The following is a 14,241-nucleotide window of genomic DNA, read 5'->3' as shown; positions in this document are numbered from 1 at the left end:
TCACACGTGTGTGCTGTGTATCACACGTGTGTGCTGTATATCACACGTGTGTGCTGTATATCACACGTGTGTGCTGTATATTAGACAGGGGGGTTGCGTTAGGTGAGATTGGGCTTTTGTCCTCTGCTGCTTTTGATGTATTCGATACGAGTATGTTAGTGACAGTGGTTGCTTATTTTGTAGTGTGTGTGTGTGTACACAGCTCAACCCCGTTATAATGCGAATCCGCTTATAACGCGATGCAAGCGTGGTTCCCAATTTTTGTATTTATTAATACTTTACAACACGATTATTCGTATCTTAAAAACTTAATTGTACAATGCGTACAATTGTACATTATTTCTAATGCGATCCACTTATAGCGCGATGTGATTCTTTGGACCCCAAGCACAGCATTATAAGGTGTGTGTGTGTGTGTGTGTTACCTTTTTTTTATAAAATATTTTATCTGTACTATGTACATGTTTAGCGTTGTTGTTTAATCGGGTGCGTACCCCAAATAGCTTGCAATTTAATTTAACACCGTGGCCCAGGAATGGAGTAATGTAACACCGTCCATACAGACGCAGGAAAAGTCTGCTATAAAAAACACAAGCTTTTGTATTTCTGACCACAACCTCTCTCACAACACTGCACGTTCTCCCTACCACAGGGGCGGCCCAGTCCTCAGCCACCGCCAGGTCTTCAGGATATCTCTGATTCAGCACAGGTGGTTGAGCTATCTGTGCTGAAGTAGGGATATCCTGCAAAACCTGACCTGTTGGTGGCCCTTGGGGACTGGCGTTGGCCGCCCCTGCCCTACAACATAGAGTACATCTATTTTTAGACACATACACAAACATGTATGCTCTTGCCTTAGCCACTTTGTTACCAATATTACTGACAGAATGATAAAGTAACAATGATTGTGTATTACAAGTCTCTCTCCATATGTAGGCGAACGGTGGGCATACGGCTGTGGACATCTCTCCCAGGTCTGATTTGTATCACTTCTTTACTACTAAATTGCATACATTTTGCCTTTCTGGTTTTCTTATCTTTTTCTTGCATCTCTTTGGACAGCGACACTCTAACTTCACATGCAGCAGCTGACACCGTTTCATCTTCTCTGGAGAACACCGTCATTTCATCTGGTAAGAAGATCTCTTCTGGCTCTTCCTTGGCGTTTCTCATCATGCCAATGAATAGATGGAATCGTTCTGTACAGAGCCATACATTAAGTGTGAATGTTTCTAGGACCACTTAGAAAGGCAGATTTTAATAAACTGAGGTTTAATCTACAAGTAATAAATTGGGATGATGTTTTTGCAGGGAAAAATGTAGAAGATAAATGGTCAGTCTTTAAAACAGTGTTAGAAAAGCACACTTATCAGTGTATACCCTTGGGTAAAAAGTATAAAAGAAATAAGTCAAAACCAATGTGGCTAAATAAACAGGTAGGGGATGAAATGGACAAGAAGAGGAAGGCGTTTAGATTCTTTAACTCAGAAGGGACAGAGACATTGTATCAGAATTATAAGGAATGTAACAAAAATTGCTAACGGGCAATTAAATTAGCAAAAATGGATAATGAAAAAAGGATTGCAATAGAAAGTAAGGTCAACCCTAAAATGTTCTTTAAGTACCTTAATAACAAAAAAATGAGCGAAGAAAATATAGGACCATTTCAGTGTGAGATGGGCAGGCAGATTATTGGAGATAAGGAAAAAGCAGAGGTATTAAACAAATTCTTTGTCTCTGTATTTACCAGGGAAGAATCAAGTTCAATAGTAGTGCCGCAGGAGGAAGCCACAACCTCCATATTAATGAACAATTGGTTAACTGAGGAAGAAGTTCATAAGCAGCTTGAAAAAATGAAAGTAAATAATGCACCTGGCCCCGATGGCATACATCCAAGAGTTCTCAAGGAGTTAAGCTCAGTAATAGCCAAACCATTATATATAATATTCAAGGATTCCATTTCCACAGGCTCAGTACCACAAGATTGGCATAAAGCAGATGTGGTGCCTAGATTTAAAAGGGAGCAAGATCACAACCGGGGAATTTACAGACCTGTAAGCCTGACTTCAATAGTGAGGAAACTACTTGAAGGTTTAATACGTGATAATATTCAGGAATACCTAATGGAAAACAAAATTATTAGTAATAGTCAGCATGGATTTATGAAGGATAGATCATGCCAAACTAACCTTATTTGTTTCTTTGAGGAGGTAAGTAGGATTTTAGACCAGGGTAATGCAGTTGATGTGGTCTACTTGGATTTTGCAAAGGCTTTTGATACGGTTTCACATGAGGTTGGTGTACAAAATAAAGAAAATTGGACTCTAATAATATTTGCACCTGGATTGAAAACTGGTTAAAGGACAGACAGAGGGTTGTCATAAATTGAACTTTTTTTCAGGTTGGGCTAAAGTCGTGAGTGGAGTACCTCAGGGATCGGTACTGGAACCCCTGCTTTTTAACTTGTTTATTAATGACCTTGAGGTTGGCATCGAGAGCAAAGTCTCCATCTTTGCTAATACTAAATTGTGTAAGGTAATAGAATCGGAGCAGGATGTAATTTCTCTTCAGAAGGACTTGGAGAGACTGGAGACGTGGCAGGTAAATGGCAGATGAGGTTTAATACAGATAAATGTAAGGTTATGCATTTGGGATGCAAGAATAAAAAGGTGACTTACAAAGTAAATGGGGATAAATTGGGGGAATCCTTGATGGAGAAGGATTTAGGCGTGCTTGTAGACAGCAGGCTTAGCAATAGTGCCCAAAGTCATGCAGTAGCTGCAAAGGCAAACAAGATCTTATCTTGCATTAAATGGGCAATGGATGGAAGGGAAGTAAACATATTTATGCCCCTTGACAAAGCATTAGTAAGACCACACCTTGAATATGGAGTACAATTTTGGGCACCAATCCTATGAAAAGACATTATCGAACTAGAGAGTGCAGAGAAGAGCCACCAAATTAATAAAGGGGATGGACAATCTAACTTATGAGGAGAGGCTAGCTAAATTTAGATTTATTTACATTAGAAAAGAGGCGTCCAACAGGGGATATAACTATATATAAATATATTCGGGGACAATACAAGAAGCTTTCATAATAATTATTCATCCCACGGGCAATACAAAGGACTCGGGGGCATCCCTTAAGGTTGGAGGACAGGAGATTTCACCAGCAACAAAGGAAAGGGTTCTTTACAGTAAGGGCAGTTAAAATGTGGAATTCATTACCATTGGAGACTGTGATGGCAGATACACTAGATTTGTTCAAAAAAAGGTTGGACATCTTTTTAGAAAGGAAATGTTTACAGGGATATACCAAATAAGTATTCATGGGAAGGATGTTGGTCCAGGGATTAATCTGATTGCCAATTCTTGGAGTCAGGAAGGAATTTATTTTCCCCTTATGAGATATCATTGGATGATGTGGCTCTGGGGTTTTGTTTGCCTTCCTCTTGATTAATAAGTATAGATATATGATAAAATATCTGTTGTCTAAATTTAGTATAGGTTGAACTTGATGGACGGAAGTCTTTTTTCAACCTCATCTACTATGTAACTATGTAACTATGATGTTATTTTTTAATTCTCCCAGTTCATCAATGCATTTGAAATACTGAACCTGGTTACCCAAATAGGTAATGTGATGCGCAACTCCGCCCTCCAGACTACCCCCCTCTCCACTCCCACCCTCTGACAGGTCAGCTAGTCAGGATATCCCTGCTTCAGCACAGGTGATGCAGTCTTTGACTTAGCCCCCAATGCTGAAGCTGGTATAGCCTTAAAACCTGACCTGTTGTGGGGGGTCTCGAGGACTGGAGTTGAGCGCCCTTGATCTAGTGCGGCAATCTGCTCTTCACATTGCATAGAACGAGCGGGATCCCGTCCTTCCCCCCCCCCCCGTCCTTTCCCAGTCCTTTCCCCCGTCCCTTTCCCCCCCCCCCGTCCCTTTCCCCCCCCGTCCCTTTCCTCCCCCCCCGTCCCTTTCCTCCCCCCCCGTCCCTTTCCCCCCCCCCCGTCCCTTTCCTCCCCCCCCCCGTCCCTTTCCTCCCCCCCCGTCCCTTTCCCCCCCCCCCGTCCCTTTCCCCCCCCCCCCCGTCCCTTTCCCCCCCCCCCCCGTCCCTTTCCCCCCCCCCCCCGTCCCTTTCCCCCCCCGTCCCGTCCCTTTCCCCCCCCGTCCCTTTCCCCCCCCCCCCCCGGGCTATATAATCGCTGCTGAAAGTGAATATTATGATTTCTTAATCCTCACTGAAGCGCTGGAAGAATTTGTGCCCCGGAGCAATACTGACGGCTTCTATTATCACCTTCTTAAAACCAAACACATCCTGGGTTACACTCCACACTTGAGCCAGAGTCCCAGAAAGAAGGAAGATTATTCTGGAGCCTGTATACATGGATGTCCTGTAATAGAAATTAAATGGATGGATAGATGAATTGATGAAAATTCAATAAAATTGATTAATCATTTGTGTAGTATTGGATAATATGGCATATTTATAAAAAAAAAATATTTATATATACTCTTTATGCCCTTTATCAATGATTTTTAATATATTACAATTCCTTTGGGTTGCTATAGCAACTATTTAGGAAGCTACACCACTTCCTCCCTGAAATAGGCGGCCATATTGTATGCCCTGGGAAGCAGGATCTTCACTGATCGATCACTGGAATGTATCGATTGGCAGCTTAGCTAATTACATTATGGAAAATAGCTGAAGCGCTCAAATGCAGGTATATCTCAAAATGATAATAAGCCAGACCACTGTACCAGGGTACTAACAATTCATATAGTACCTATTGTGTCATATAATGGGTACTATCCTCCTGAAGACAGGTGGTGTGTGGTGCAACCCACTCACCATCAGTCTCATTGGCAGGTTCCCCTGAAAAATATGCAAATACTCACATCCTGGTAGGGCAGGCAGGCAGGCTGTGCAGCTACTCAATGCAATACAGGGAAAAGGGAGACCAAAAAGCGCACCAGCACAAACGGAGCAGGAAGAAACCAGGACAAAAAAATGATTAAAAGGGCACTTTAATGTGGCAAAAGACCCATCCAATGCATTTCGAACTGCTTAATTTATTAAAACGCCATCGGGCAAGAGGAAATGCGCCCATAATGTCAGTGGCGCATTATTTACTGAGCAAAGGCTTGGAGATTTGGAACTATAAGAATAAAATAGTTTTTGAAATGCTCTGTTAAAAATGGCTCTTCTCAGCCACCTCATATACCTGTATTACTTATATAGCACGTCAAAATCTATTCATGTAAGGGTAGCACCTGTGTTCCCTCTGCCACGGAAGATCGAGCCACTACATGGGTGTTTCCCTGGGTACGGTAGCTCACCTGCTGGTCAGGAGGTCTGAGTGGCTCCGCGGTTGTAGTTTGGGAGCAGTAACAGGGCAGGCTTTCACTTACTGTGCAGCGCCTTCATCCCATGAGGATCCTGCTGGATGCCGGATGGTCCCCACAGGCAATACTCCTCTCCAATAATCACACACCATAGTTGGTCCAACAGCAGCTTTATTGCATAACAGCATGATCGTCCTCCAGTTCAAACCCTATCATTGTAAATCATGGCAGCTGATGACCACTCACAGAATTTTATTTACAAAAGAACCAAGTAGTAAAAGCAGTGACCAAACATTTTAGACCCCGGGGCGTGAGGCCCCAAGAGACCCCCCCCAATATCCTTGACCCTGTGATTATGGGACAGTATGATACCCTTTTCCCTACCAACCACCTCAATTTGGTGGAGTGTCAGCTGTTATACCTGACGGGAAGGGCTTGTAACCCCGCCCCTTAACAGGGCAGGTTCAGGTACTGACAGGCATCACACCATATATATGTGACCCAGTCAGTACCCTCCCCAAGTATGACACTCCAACTGCCGGTTTAGGCCTGCCCCTGGATAAGGCAACATAGTACTCATTCAGGCTTCAACTGCAGGCTAGGCCCTGCACAGGAGTTTAACCCCAACACTGCCTGTTCCTATCAGGACTTATAGTGTTGAGGCCAGTGGAAGGGCACTTGGCTGCATAAACTTCAAATGTTTTGATGTCCCATTATGCATTCCTGGTTCAGGTTGGTTCCAAAACGGTAATTCAACCAGCAATTACATCTAAACCTTTTTTATTTGTCCTAAGACCATTTAATGGGATCACGGTATTCTGCTATTTTCCTGTTATGCCTGTTATTATGCCTGTTTCACATACCGGTATTAACCATTTCAATCGATCTGGCAAAATGTCTTTAAATGAGCTCAAAGTATTGCATGGAAAACTGGTCGCCTAGAAAAAAAAAGTGTCCACCAGGCAGGGTAGAAGTGTGAATTGAATATACTGTAGACCGGAAATAGCAGCGCAGACAAGTTGTCAAATGTATAGATACATAATCTAACTGGTTGAAAGAAGAATGATGATCCTCTAAGCCAGGAGTGGCCAGCTCGTCGTCAAGGGCCACCAAGAGGTCACATTTTAGGGATACCCATGCTTCAGCACAAGTGATTTGGTTATTCTGATTGAGCCACCTGTGCTGGCGCAGGGATATCCTTAAAACCTGGCCTGTTGGTGATCCTTGAGGACTGAAGTTGGCCATCCCTGCAAGTCACTCGTAGACTTCCTTCATTGCACATGTTCATTTAGTACATTTTCACTTCCTGGAAATCTATTTCCCATAATCCCTCAGTTTTACAGCTTGCTATACATCACTTGAGTATATTACCTTTCATCCTTTTACTTGGAAGGATCTGTTATTGGCCCTGATGATGATTTTAAATGTATCCTATTTGTAGTCTGTGATTTTGTCTTGCAGATCCAACGTCTCTTTGCGAGCTTGCTCAAGCTAATGCTTTAAACTTGAACCAGACAATGTTTGTGAGTATCCTCTGATTCACTGAATGAGATGACTGAAAATGTGGAATTTAATTAACTTTCATTTTTTGTGGTTCCTTTTTGTGGTAAGTATTTGGGACTGGCCTTTAGAAGTCTGCTACAACAGTCTCCTGAGTAGTGAGCATATAATAATAATAATAATAATAATAATAATAATTACCCTCATTCCATTAATGTAATGCATTGCGTGTACACTACCGCAATATGTAACACAAACAATAGCCATGTGTTATGGATTCTTTGTCAATGGGTGTAAAGATGCTTGTTACATTTTGTATAACCTTGAAAATGTCATCAACCAAACTAGTAATAGTATCCTTCAGCACTATCAATTTGTAGCCCACTGTGGGTTTCTTGTAGTTGGGGATTCCTTTTACTGGACTAACATGAGCCATCTTACAAGATGACATGATGTAGAAAGCCTCGTCCCTATCTGTGGCCAACTTCACTTCCCCTGGACTTGAAACAAGTCCATTATAGGAAAGCTAGCAACTAGACCCAACCTTCCGTTTCAGAGAACACTTCCTAAGAATCCGGAATGTATTGGGTTGAGAAGACTACACTTTAGATACATTAAAATTGTAATTTTGTAAATTGAACTCCAGAAGACTTTATCAAGTAGTAATAATAATAATAATAATAATATGTTCTTGCATAGTGCTGCTAGTTTTACGTAGCACTTTCAAGAGCCATTTTGCAGGCTCTGTCCCATGGAGCTTACAATCTATGTTTTTTGGTGCCTGAGGCACAGAGAGATAAAGTGACTTGCCCAAGGTCACAAGGAGCCAACACCGGGAATTGAACCAGACTCCCCTGCTTCAAACTCAGTGCCAGTCATTTACTCACCGATCCACTCCCTGCTCTCGTTTATAAACAGATGTGCGTGCAGGGTTTAAATACCTCATTCTAGGCCAGTGGTTTCCAACTTTTTTTTTGGTTAAGGAACCCTACGTGACATTCTGAGGAACCCCCTCTAGTAGTGCGTCTGAGATCAGACGTATTGTAAATTATTTGGTATTTTAAAATGACCAGGGAATCCTTTAGGGATGCTTGGGGAACCCAAGACTTCTAGGAACCCTGGTGGGAAAACACTGTCCTCGCCTTTTGCATCTATTTAACTAATATTTTCCGTATTTTAACAGGAAGATACAGAAGTGAGATCTGCTGACCAACATGAATTGGTTCCCACTGCAGGTGAAAAACCATCAACTCCTCTCCTTGCATGGGGTGGGAACTGCAGCCTTAAAGGTTATAAATATAGGTTCTTCATTGGTTGTGGTGAGAAGCAGGGTAATTATGTAACGTGAATAAATGCACAATTAGCAATGCATTATTTCTCACCAGAGTGAATAGAGACCCTACAAGGATCACACAATGTTATATATAACATAAAAGGATTCTACGTGGGCCTTTAATGGTTTTACTGTCTTGGTGTAACTTGCTGTTTTTGCCTGTTTAAAGCTGCACGTGATATTCATGGATTTAGCACAGGAGGTGATGCAAATGAGGTGTAGGGCAGAACATTCTCTGATAATGGTATTTTTTTTTCAACTTTATATTTTATTGAATTTTCAAAAGATAGACATTTTTGCACAAATTATAATACACTCCATATGCTCTGTAGCTTGTCTATATCTGTCTGAAATGACAAGACACAAACACCAATCACAAATCCAACATGTACAGGGGGGGGGGGAAAGGCACACTGGGGAAGAGAGGTATGGGGGTGGGGGGTCACTGAGGATCTTCAATCCAACGCCATGCTAGGCACGTCTCTACACTTCTCCATCCTGCTGTTCTAGTGCGGGAAACCTCTGCAGCTTCTTATGCCTTAGCAGGTTTCTATGTATAGAAATTTTCCCTCCACTTCCCAACCCAATGGTCCCTTACCTAGGCCCGTCTCTATACACCCTACCCCCCCGATAATGGTATTTTAAACAGACATTCCGGTAATAATAATTCCCTTCTCTGTAGGAAGTTCCTCGTGCGCTGTTACTAAAACAAGACCTCAAATCACAACATTTGAGGAAAATAAGTAAGTATGTTTCTTTAAAGCGATAGTTCTGTTGTCTCATGTCATTCTTCTCTCATCCACAGCTATATATCTGTAACACCCCTATCTCTCCCTGCCCCCCCCCCCCCCCGGTAGTAGGAGATAGGGTGTACATGTTTGAACAGGGTTCTGCCTCGCTCCCGATGGGATTAGAGTGTTGGCTCCGCAGGCAATTACCTGTGATCTCAGGGTTCCATCTGGCAGGTTCAGGCCTTAGCTCTAATGGAGGATAGTTGGTGGTTGTGTATACAGGATAAAGAACAGGGCGCCAGGATCTTTTGCAACTCAGAGGTCTTTTGTTAACAGGCACAACAGCTCCAGGCTTGCACAGGATCAATGATCACTCTCTTACTACACAATGGACTCTCACAGCATATCCTAGGACAAAGCATGTCATTAGGCAGGCTTTTCCTAAGGTACCTGGCAGGGCAATTTCCCTTCTTGACCCTTCCCATTCAGATAAGTACTTCCATGCAGGCTTTAGCCTCTATTCCACCTCAAGCCTACACCTAACGAGGAGTTGGGTCCACCAAGCTCCTACCAGATTGCTCTCCTTTTGGCTTCCTAGTCCCTGGCACTCTGCATACCAGAATACTCATTCTTCCTGAACTTCAGATGGAAAGTTCTTGCTTCTTCTCACTGGCCCTTGACTGTTTATCCCAGGAGCTTGAGGTTCCCAGGCAGTCTACACTTTCCCTGCTCACTCACCCCTAGACGAGAGATGAACCTGCACTTCCCTAGGTGAGGGATCAACTCGCTGCCTTTTGCAGAACCCACTTAAACATACAGCAGGAGGGGCCAAACTATCCCTCTCCTTTTCTAGCAGCTCCACAAGCCCAGACTTGTACCTGTAAGTTGCTACACTCAGCAACTGAGGGGATGTGATGTCACCAGCTAACTATAAACCCTAGCACTGCCTGCTCTTACCAGGACTTATGTGTCAGGATGTGGGGAGGGGTGTGGGGAAATAGTGAGGATGCTACATATCTATAATTTAATTTTTTTTTATTGCAGCACCTCAAGCAGTGAGAAGGAAATGGAGGTGAGTTCTTGTAAATGGGAAATGCAGATGCCTTTTTAAATTGATATATTCTAAATCCTCATCTTGAAATGAGAACTTGAGTTATCTCCTATCATAACTAAACAAGACAAGGTAAACCCAGGTGCAGGCCCTCCGCCTCCCTGCTGGAAGATTAGGGATATTGGTTAAAAACCACTTTATTTGCAAAAAATAATTAAAATTATAGGGTATTAAAATCAAACGACGCAGAGTAGATCCAATTATCAGCACTGTGGTGAATGCTGATATCTGGTATCTGGTAAGTATATAAGGACTATGGACTACAGTAAAGTCCACAAACTCCTTAACCAAGTGTGCAAAATACAAACAGTGTGTCCCTACAAATATGTACAGGGAACGAAGAGGGAATATAAAACCACTGTATAAAAGTGTTCCGAGATACCTGTATCCTATTAGTGTTATACACAGCTAGGAAACAGAAAAGGCTAATTTGTGTTCTACCCCGGAATAGATTAGTGAGTCTCTGATAGAACGGGCATATGCCTGCAGTAGGCTGTATGGTTAGGGATCAGTAGTCTCTGATAGTAGTGACACAAGTCTATTGTGCTTAGAATAGTAGGACTGCTAGGTATCTGGACACTGGAACTGTATTACGCAGCTGGTAGATGTAGCCACCGAGTAAACCGCTAATGACAACCCCTCTACCCCCAAGAAACGCACAATAATAGGGGTGGTTCCCTTAAATAGTGTGAGCACGCAGTGAAATGGCTGCAGCGTAGGTGCCGGATACTGAGCTTGTATCCGCTGTTAGTACAGCCGCGCTGAGAGGTGCTGAAGTGAATTGGACGGTATAACATGCATCTGTAAATCCGTATCATACTGTACCCCTAAGCACTGGTGTTGGCCGCCCTTAACTTGCACATTGACGTGAGCACTTGCAGCATTTTCCTTTTATTTCTTTTTGTTAGACCGAGTTCCTTCGCCTGTCCCTGGGATTCAAATGCGACATATTTACCTTGGAAAAGAGACTCCGCCTAGAGGAAAGATCTCGCGATTTAGCGGAAGAAAACTTGAAAAGGGAGATCTCCAGCTGCTTAAAGCTGCTGGAAGTAAGACTTAAATTCGTTAAACACTTTCTGTGCCGCTGCATACAGGGACAGTCTGATTTTACCCCTCGTGGTGGGGCAGCCTGATTTTACCCCTCGTGTTGGGGCAGCCTGATTTTACCCCTCGTGTTGGGACAGCCTGCAGGGCATTGTAATGTAACGGACTATTGTAAATTGAATGTTTCCATGGATAACATGCAGGAAGCGAAACTGCTTTTGTAAGTGGAAAAGGCGGAGAAAATGTTTTTACTTGTGGGGGGGAGTACAAGGATAAATAAGCAGTCTAGATCAGGGGTGTGCAAACTATTCCCCCTGTGCCCCCCTGCCTGCTCTTCTCCCCCCCCCCCCTGCTCCTCTCCCCCCCACCCCTCTCCCCTGCTTGGCTCCAGTGTCAAATGACCCAGTGGGATCATGGGATGTCACGTTGCCATGCGGTGTCACTTGCCACTGGGTTGCCATGGCGACTCGTCGCCCGACACAAAGGTAAGTAAAGTTAGAGGCCTTGCGTGATTCCCGGCATTTAGTTTAAATGCCTTCGGGGAAGTGCGGTGGCCTCTGTAACCGCCACGCCCCCCTCAGAAAATTCGCTGCGCACCCCAGCTCTAGAACACTGTTCTGAGCCCCATTATCAGTGCAAACAAACGTGAAATAAACTAATCAAAAGGAGCATGGCAGCCGGCAAAATAAAGACGTACCGAAACAATGAGCGCACGAGGCAGTCGGAAGGGCCCGCGACACGTCCGAAATATAAGGGATAATACCAGTTGCAAAAGGGGGGAAAGGATTGCAATGGAAAGCAAGATTAATCCTAGCCGTTCTCAGTACTGTCCCTTAATGTCAAAGGAATTAAAATAAAAGAATATAGAAGTGAGATGGATACGCAAACTATTGGGGATTTATCTATTTTGTTTTATTTCCCCCCCCCCCCCCGGCCCTCCCTGGATTACACCCTTTCTATGTTTGTTGTTGCTTCCCAAATGCAGAATCTTTCAACTCCGTATTAAAGCTCTTCTGCTATTTACCTGCCCAAGCTCCCAGTTTATCCAGGTCCTTCTGTGGAGGAATTGCACCCTGATCTGATTTTACTACCTTTGCTATCTCTGCCAACCTCCATCATTCCTACACAAGCAGGGGCCCCCATGCTGAACCTTGAGGTCCTCCACTTGCTTAAACCCAATCTCAAAAGGTTCCATTTATGACCACTTTCTGCTGCCGACCCCCCTCCATGTAGTTTTCAATCCAGGTGCAAATATTTTCACCCAAACCAAATTCCCTTTTTACACTAACTTCGTGTTGCACTGTATCGGAAGTCCTTGGAAAATATACATTGATCAACTGCATGACCTTTTATACACCTATTTACTACTACTAAAAACAAACCAATAAGGTTAGTTTGGAATTACCTTTCTCTGATTAATCAGGGCTATTAGTAATAGTTTTGTTATTAAACCGGTATTCTTTAATTTTATCCCTTTAATAACGTCAGGTATCTGCCCCACTATTGATGACCGGCTGACTGGTCTGTAAATCTGTGGTTGTGATCTAACCCCCTCCTAACATCATGGTGTCCTTGATTATTAAATAGAACGGTATGGCTATGACCTTGGGTATATGCCGCCATTTGCTTAATTTTCCTCTTTTCAAGCCGTCTTTGCCAACTTCTCCATGTGTTGGCCAAATATTGGTTAATATTAAGGGTGGCTCCCTTTTTGTTATATTTTTGCAAGTGGCTCCTTTTTTGGTACATACAGAGGTGAAGAATTGAATACAACAATAATGGGTTTTTGATCAGATTTATAAGAATTGAGGAGGGTGAAGGGAATGTACCGACTAAAATATGTATCCTTTAATTATTTCTATACTTAATACATTTTCATTGTATACGTTTGCACACCTGTAGAAGCCACATGTAATGCCTAAATAGTTCATGTACAGGTTACATATGAAAAACATTCACCTTGTTCTATTAACCCATCCACTGCCAGGGGGCTGCAACCGTTAGAACGAGTTAAAGTCCCAATACCTGAAATCTCTAGTTTTCTCCAGGGCCATCAGGTAAAGAAAACTCTACCAGCTGTTTTATATGAGTGAGTAAGAAGAGGTTTAACAGATGTGTATTGTTTTTTTTATATAATGTACTACTTGCTTCAGGTCTTATCTCCTTTGTGTGAGGAAGATAATCAGTCACACGAGATTGTGAAGAAGTTGGAGAAGAGTTTGCAGTTTCTCAGCCAGCACACGTCAAGAGTCGCCAGTCGGGCTGAGATGTTGGGCGCCATCCATCAGGTGACATGAACGTTAAACACAGGGCTTGCTGTATTTAGATAATGAAGTGAACATTATGATTTCAGATGAGAATCTCTTGTAGCTTGGTTTGTGAAACTTTGAGTTGTTTTGCATGCCAAAATTTCAGTGCTCTGGCGTTCACTGAAATTTGCCATAGCTGCAATATTTTCACAAGTTCCCATGAACGTTGTAAAAATGACCATATATAATGAGACACGTGGCCGGGAGTCACTTGGTTTAAATGTATTGTCTCTTCAGTTAGAGAAATTCAAGTGAATTTTAAGAGGGCTGTAATATTTCATCTGAATTTCCAGTGAGTGAGTTGCTTGGGGAATGTGGACTAGTTTGGTAAATATTGGACTTTTACCAGTCCAAAATTGGTCAATTTAGCACGTCTCCAAACCAGATCGATACAATCTATCCATGGTTAGTGACAATCTTCCTCCAGAAAATGTTAAATAAAATTTGCAAGGTCAATAAGAATGCACTTCTACAAAATTAATGGCGACAAATCAGAAGCCCTGAATCTTAATCTCTCAGACTCAGAGATACAATTATTAAAACTAAATTTTAACTACCGATGGAGCCCTTCATACATAAAATATCTGGGAGTTAATGGATCAAAGGACTACCGCTCCCTATACCAATGCAATTATCCACCCCTATTTGACAAAATTAGAAAATATTTGGATAAATGGGAGGAATATCAAATCTCCTGGATCGGAAGAATGATCTCGGTTAAAATGAACATACTCCCGAGATTATTATACTTCTTCCAGACACTTCCGATCCGGGTTCCTGGGTCAGAATTGAAAGATATCCAGAACAGAATATTCAAATTCATTTGGCAAGGAAAAAGACCCAGAGTCGCAAAATCAG

General features: G+C 42.7%; 1 protein-coding gene across 1 annotated transcript in view; it reads left to right on the top strand.

Annotated features, from left to right (window-relative positions):
- IRAG2 (inositol 1,4,5-triphosphate receptor associated 2) overlaps positions 1-14,241 on the top strand; it is a 58,724-nt gene that overhangs the window by 36,537 nt on the left and 7,946 nt on the right. Inside the window, exons 24-31 of the mRNA XM_075602862.1 lie at positions 937-974; positions 1,063-1,133; positions 6,817-6,878; positions 8,039-8,090; positions 8,871-8,931; positions 9,964-9,991; positions 10,939-11,079; positions 13,228-13,362. Coding sequence (XP_075458977.1) covers positions 937-974; positions 1,063-1,133; positions 6,817-6,878; positions 8,039-8,090; positions 8,871-8,931; positions 9,964-9,991; positions 10,939-11,079; positions 13,228-13,362 — 588 coding nt within the window. The remainder of the gene's footprint in view (positions 1-936; positions 975-1,062; positions 1,134-6,816; positions 6,879-8,038; positions 8,091-8,870; positions 8,932-9,963; positions 9,992-10,938; positions 11,080-13,227; positions 13,363-14,241) is intronic.

This window comes from Ascaphus truei, chromosome 5, assembly GCF_040206685.1.
Source record: "Ascaphus truei isolate aAscTru1 chromosome 5, aAscTru1.hap1, whole genome shotgun sequence".
Classification (NCBI taxonomy): Eukaryota; Metazoa; Chordata; class Amphibia; order Anura; family Ascaphidae; genus Ascaphus; species Ascaphus truei.
Note: the sequence above shows the minus strand (reverse complement) of the source record. Positions and strands in the feature narration are given on the sequence as shown.